The sequence below is a fragment of the Bidens hawaiensis genome, unplaced genomic scaffold (genome assembly GCF_021521415.1).
Source record: "Bidens hawaiensis isolate Kalapana, Puna unplaced genomic scaffold, B.hawaiensis_p1.1 tig00027524_1, whole genome shotgun sequence".
Lineage (NCBI taxonomy): Eukaryota > Viridiplantae > Streptophyta > Magnoliopsida > Asterales > Asteraceae > Bidens > Bidens hawaiensis.
Window position 1 is genome coordinate 138,607 of NW_027494449.1, and position 6,255 is coordinate 144,861.

A 6,255-nucleotide genomic window follows, 5' to 3' on the forward strand; every position below is an offset into this window, starting at 1 on the left:
GCCTACTCACCATCCTGTCGTAGCACGTGCATAGCCTGCAGTTGGTGGAAAAGGAATAGTACACAGCCGGCCTGGTCACTATCAGCCGCTGCCTACCCACCAACTACCAGCATGGCATGTGCGTAGCCCACAGTTGGCAGAACAGGAATACTATTTAGCCGGCTGTACCTTCTTGGAAACCTACCTTCGGATATAAATACTCCAACACCTTGGAATGGTATGGACACATTACATAATCTTACATTATCTGATATCTCATTATCTTATCTTCTCTAGCAATCTCTCAATATATACACTTATATTCAGAGCAATCTAGTCTGATTCTCACGCCGGAGGGTGGTCACAAGGAGGTACCCCCCCCCCTTCTCAGTGACGAGCTCACGGTGTCTGTTTTGCAGGTCATCAGAAGAACCATCTTTGCCGGACTTAACCCTCGTGGGAAACATCTATTTAACCCCCAGATTATCCGTAATCTGCCCGGGGTCAATTAGTGTTTCTTCAATATGTTTTTGTAAGAATATGTTTTGACATGTTAACCAACCCTTTTCGTTTGACCATGCATGTATGTAAAATATCAATGTCTTGTAATAAAGTATGCAGAAAACTAGTTTTTGGGTCATCGGTTCATGCTCCCCTGTTGTAAAAAGCATTGAAAAAAACACTCCTTTTGAAGTCTTGAATCATGCAGGATGTATGCCGATGGGTTTTTAAACTTACAGGCTTCTTAGCTTTCATAAATGAATAAAAGAGTTTTTGTCGGTATGAGATAACCCATCGCCAATGCAAATGGTGATGTGTGGTTCTACATGGCAATGGCGACGGGTATGACACTTTGTCAATGAAAACGGAGTTGGTTATCACACCTTGCCATTGAAAATGGTTATTGCCTTCTCAAATCACTTATACATCTTTAATGAATTTTGAGGAAAAAAATAATTGTTAAAAAGATATTATTACATGAAAATTACCTAAACAAAAAATGAGTCGAATATTACACTTCTGTAAACAAAATAATTTAAGTAAGCCACTTTATAAAGCATCTTATTGTTAACAAAAAAAATTATAAGAAAAGGTATTTTGTCAAAAAACATTAGTCTAAAACAAAATAATTAAAGTAAACCACTTGACAAAATATCCTGTCTTTCAAAATTCAACAAAAAAAATAAGAAAAAACAGGTTTTTGGCCAAAAAGTATTAGACTTAACATATAAATTCAAAAAATACAAAACATCTTGTCTTTCAATTCAACCAAAGAGAAAAAGATTTTTGGCTAAAAATTATTTAAGACTAAACAAATAAATTAAAAAAAAAACAAAAATCTATTAAGACAATTAAGAAATAGTGATCAGATGGTTTAAAAATAGAGGTGCCCAATTATCATAATCGTAAAGGCTTTGGGCGAACACCCCATCTCGCATGTTTATGTGCGAGTAATGACCACTCATCACTTCCCATTAAAACTTGCTTCGAAGGATCATGACTTTCACTTCACACCCTAATGGCTTTCTATAGCATCCTCTAAACCATCTAATCTCTTCTAACTTCGATGTGGGATAATAATATTCCAACTCTAACCATGAATATGAGTGATGGTAGAAAGAAATAGGAAACCAACACCAACATTTGTATATTAAACCAACAATTACTTCTATTATCTAATGACCAAGGAATTACTTCGATAAAGAGTTTCCACACCAACATTTGTATATTAAATCATACAAATACTTAGACCTTCTGCGTCAGGTTTCAAACTTTCAATGTAACTTTACCTGTTATCTAACAGAAAAAGTTTTGCCACATGAAAAGGATGATTCATTTGAGCATCACAAGAATCCCATTACACTGTTGATTACTCCTCATTTTAGTATTTTTGAAGCGGTTGATCTCCTTGCTTCTATCATGCTACAATCCTCTTCTTGTTGCGCCTCGCTCTCGTGGTCTACAAAGACAACATGTAAGTAAGAACGGATTTATCAAGTTGTTGCAATAATATGATAGAAAAAAAAAACTGCCTTTTCTATATACGTGATCGGCCCAATGCTACCATGAACTTTAAGCAATCGATCGATTTAATATAGATATCACTTCAACACAAAATAGGTCATCAAGGATCTCAAATGCCCACCAAAGCACGAAAGGTATGATTCTCTTATATATATATTAGATGGCCAAAAAACCCAAAGGGAGAACCTAAAACTTGAGAACTTAGCACGTGTATTTGGTTAGTACTGGGCATGAGAACAGTTTTAAAATAACATGTTGGTTTGAACCGGGTATGGTATTAGATGATACCGTCTCATTACCTTCCTCTTTACCTGAATTAAAACAAAAAACTTTCTATATCAATGATCTTAAAAATATGATAAAAAATATGTTAAGTTGTTAAAAATTGAAATAATTATGGGATTTGTAGAAATGTATAGATTAGAGGTGCCCAATTGTCGTAACAGGCTTTGGGCGGACACCCCTTCTCGCATATTTATGGGCGAGCATTGACCACTCATCACTCAGGGCCGTCTTTGAGGCATGACAGGGTAGTCGACAGCCACAAGCCCGATACCCCGCTAGGCCCGAAAATTTATTTTCCAAAAAAAAATTATATATATTTTTATTAAAAACATGTGTATAATCAATGCTTCAACACAATTACATAACTACTAGCTTGGTCTAATGGTAAAGGGGCATATGACGTCTAACCAAAAGGTTAGGAGTTCTAGTCTTATTTGAGACAAATTTAAGCTTATTTTTATACAAAAGTTTTTTACAACTTAAATTATAATCAAATAAAAATTTAATCAAATAAGCTCATTTATAATTAAATTGTTTAAACCCAACAAAATATTTATTTAAATATAAATTATTTAAACTCAACAAAATGTTTATTTTACTTAAAGCCCAAAAAAAGTTGGCTATGACACAAAATTTTTTTTTCGTCCTTTCATAGCCAGCCTTATCATCACTTCCCATCAAAACATGTCTGAAGGATCATGCCTTTTAAGTCCACCCTTAACCCCTTTATATAATATCCACCGACCACTCCTTTTTCTTCTAGCTTCGATATGGGACCAATATAACCTACTATGAGTTTAACATATAAGTAATCAAATATAACTACTTTTGTCATCTAATCAACAAACAATGCTGTTACCCACCTGCATTATTAGATTTCAGAAATTCATTTTTTCGGTTATCATTGGTTTCCTTAATCCTTTTAGATTATTGTAGTCGCCATTGGCGGTGATTAGTTTCATATGGTTTTGTTATATTATCACTGATATAACGACGTAATATGTTTTGGTCATGTTTAGAAACTTGATGATGTCTGGTTATTGCTTAATGAAACGCCTAGGAGAGCTCGGTGACTGGGTTTAGTGTCCACTTATTTCTGTTTTTTTTATGTTATGCACGTGATTATAGACCTTTATTGATATACGCAAAGCACCTATGTTAAAATGCCTATATATAGATATAAAAGCACAATGGGAGTATTGAAAGACAAAAACATTTACCGTTTACTGCCCACTGATATCTGATATTTCAAAAGTATATGAGTCGTATGGCGTATGGCTTTGTCAATCAGTGTTGTGCAGATATTTTAAGGTATATATATGGGATGTATGGCTTTGTCAATTGATGTGCGTCTTTACATCAGTCACTTCTATATCATCTAGCACGCTATATGGACATACGTCCTGTATATGAATTTACAAATTTCAACTCATGTAACACGTCTGTAAACAAAATAGTTTTAGGGAAAATTCTTAAAATGTCTCATTTTTAGAAAGAGATTCCAAATATGTTCCTTCAAAATTCAAATTCCCCAATTTGTCCCTTATTAACTCGTCTTTGGCTCTACGTTAGAAAATCGAAACGACATGTTTCTTAACTCGTTGTCTTCCCTCCATATTAGCTCATAACCCGTCGCCTCCCCATCATATTAGCTCAAAACCCATCGCCTTTTTTTCCATTTTAGCTTTAGATAACAAGTTAGTAAACCACTTTATAAAGCATCTTGCTAACAACAAAAAACTGTAAGAAAAGGTATTTGTCAAAACCATTAAAGTCAAAACAAAATAATCAAAGTGAAACACTTTAGAAAACATCTTGTTTAAAATAAAAACAAATAATAGAGGTTTTTACCAAAACTAAAAATAAATTCGTAAGAAAATTAAGAAATACAAAATAATTAAATTACAACACTTTATAAAAATAACTTGTTAATATAAAAATAAAAACAAAAAATAAAGGTTTTTGACCAAAACAATTTTTTAAAAAAATTAAAAATAGGGATCAGATGGTTTAAGAATGGAGGTGCCAATTGTCGTAAAAGCTTTAGGCGAACACCCCAACTCGCATGTTTATGTGCGAGTAACGACCACTCATCACTTCCCATTAAAACTTGCTTCGAAGGATCATGACTTTCAAGCAAACCTTTAATCCATTTCTATAGCATCCCTAAAGCCATTCACTTTCTTCTAATTTCGATGTGGGATTTTACTTCTTTTTTTTATCTTATTTTATTAAATTTGTATCAGAATTGTTTCTTCTTTTTTGACCAAAATAATGACAAAAACCATGTTATAGACTTGTGGATGTATTTGAATCAATTCGTCTAAAATCGTCTTTCTAACAGTCTAATGAAATTTACTTAGTCAGATCGGTTGACGAATACATATGTTAATATTATGATTGGGAATAGAATGCTGAAGTTGATATTCATAACAAATGAAGTTTGTGAAGTATCACATTGATTCAAATTTCAAAATATATAAACACAATGAGAGTATTGAAATACAAAACACTTCTGATATAAGATATTTCAAAAGTACATAAGGGCCGTTTGGCTTTGTCGATCTAGTGATGCTTTTTAGCGCTGACCAAAGACAATCCTCAAAATTCACACATTAACACAAGTCTACACAAATTATACAAACAACTTACTGGATTACAACGTGTCAATATATACATACATATACGATCAACAGATCATTATCTGGAAATTATGACGGGTCTGCTGTCTCCGTTCTATACATTTGAAAACAGCCCCATGACACTGATCTTCTAACTCACACGAAATTATTTACACATATTATTAGAACACATTCGCTAGTTTAATTACACACACACTGCACATTGTTACAAATATCTCAGCTTCACGGTCTTCTCAAATTCCCATAAAACTTGTTCCTCACAGTACAACAAACCAACTTCCCTTTTATTGGTTTAAATCAGCTCGTTAAAAATCATATTTTTTTCAAGTCTAGTTTTTTTCCGGACTACTTGTTGAACCATCTAGTGAATCCACCGAGTATGATCCATCTGGTTGACGAATGCATATGTTCATGTTATGATAAGGAATAGAATCCTGAAAACAATTAAGGCATTTGGTCAATAGTAGTCAAAACACATATGTGAAGTCAAACAAGTGGTCAACGTTACCTGATTATCATTTTCTTGGGCCTCTGACTGGAAGATAATCGGTCTGCACCATTTATCCTCGTTCATTAGACTCGAATTTTGAAAATGCGTAATTAGAGCCACTTTCCCTTGGATCCTTGCGTATGCCAACGAAGCAACCTTTTCACTGTTAAATTTCTCCCATTTTTTACCATTAAATACCTGCACAAAAAGTAAATTCCATTAACATTCATATAAAGATTATTAAAAAAAATAAAAATAAAAAATCTAAAATAAAAGAAAATAGAACCTCATAAAAGGATACAATATGTGAAGGTGACACCATGTTGATGAATGCATAGCCCACATTGCATTTATTCTGTTAACATAAAAGATAAATCAAGTTATCAAATTGACACTAGTTTGACTATCAAGTTGACTTCATGAGTTCATAGTACTATTAATACACAAAGTCATAAGTACCCTTGTGATTTTCATCAATTGCTGCAAGTAACATCTTTGAAGTGTACCTTTTATTTAATAAAAAGTTATTAACCAACCAAAAAGCAATCTACTTTAACTAAACAAAAAGATTATAACTTTCTTACTTGTTAGGAATATTTTTGATCATCAACGTCGTTCTAGGATCTTCCCCGTTAATTATCTTCTCCAAATCCAGTTGATACTGTTTATTTCACGACATCTGGTTAACGGTATAATCAACTCGCCGAGTATAGTTACGTTCGATAAAGCCCTCGTTTAACGCTCCCCGTCCTTGATAAGAACCATTCCCAATAATAACCGGTCCTTATTAGGAAAAAAAGTCATTCGTGAAATAGGCGAACCATTTCCGTTACT

General features: G+C 33.4%; 1 protein-coding gene, 2 non-coding genes and 1 pseudogene across 3 annotated transcripts; all 4 read right to left on the reverse strand.

Annotated features, from left to right (window-relative positions):
• Positions 1-1,341: 1,341 nt before the first annotated feature.
• On the reverse strand, positions 1,342-1,453 carry LOC143575485 (small nucleolar RNA Z279/snoR105/snoR108; annotated as a pseudogene).
• A 955-nt stretch (positions 1,454-2,408) lies between these two features.
• Positions 2,409-2,510, reverse strand: LOC143575486 (small nucleolar RNA Z279/snoR105/snoR108). Its single transcript, XR_013142768.1, has one exon. It is a non-coding gene; the product is annotated as a small nucleolar RNA Z279/snoR105/snoR108 (small nucleolar RNA).
• Positions 2,511-4,286: 1,776 nt separating this feature from the next.
• On the reverse strand, positions 4,287-4,391 carry LOC143575484 (small nucleolar RNA Z279/snoR105/snoR108). Its single transcript, XR_013142767.1, has one exon. It is a non-coding gene; the product is annotated as a small nucleolar RNA Z279/snoR105/snoR108 (small nucleolar RNA).
• Positions 4,392-4,838: 447 nt separating this feature from the next.
• LOC143575481 (protein MEI2-like 2) lies at positions 4,839-5,797 on the reverse strand. Its single transcript, XM_077059850.1, has 3 exons — positions 5,708-5,797; positions 5,440-5,619; positions 4,839-5,365 (listed from the first exon to the last, which is right to left on the reverse strand). Exons 1-3 carry the CDS (start codon positions 5,741-5,743, stop codon positions 5,261-5,263), a joined length of 321 nt encoding a protein of 106 aa, XP_076915965.1. The 5' UTR covers positions 5,744-5,797; the 3' UTR covers positions 4,839-5,260.
• Between the last annotated feature and the right edge of the window lie 458 nt (positions 5,798-6,255).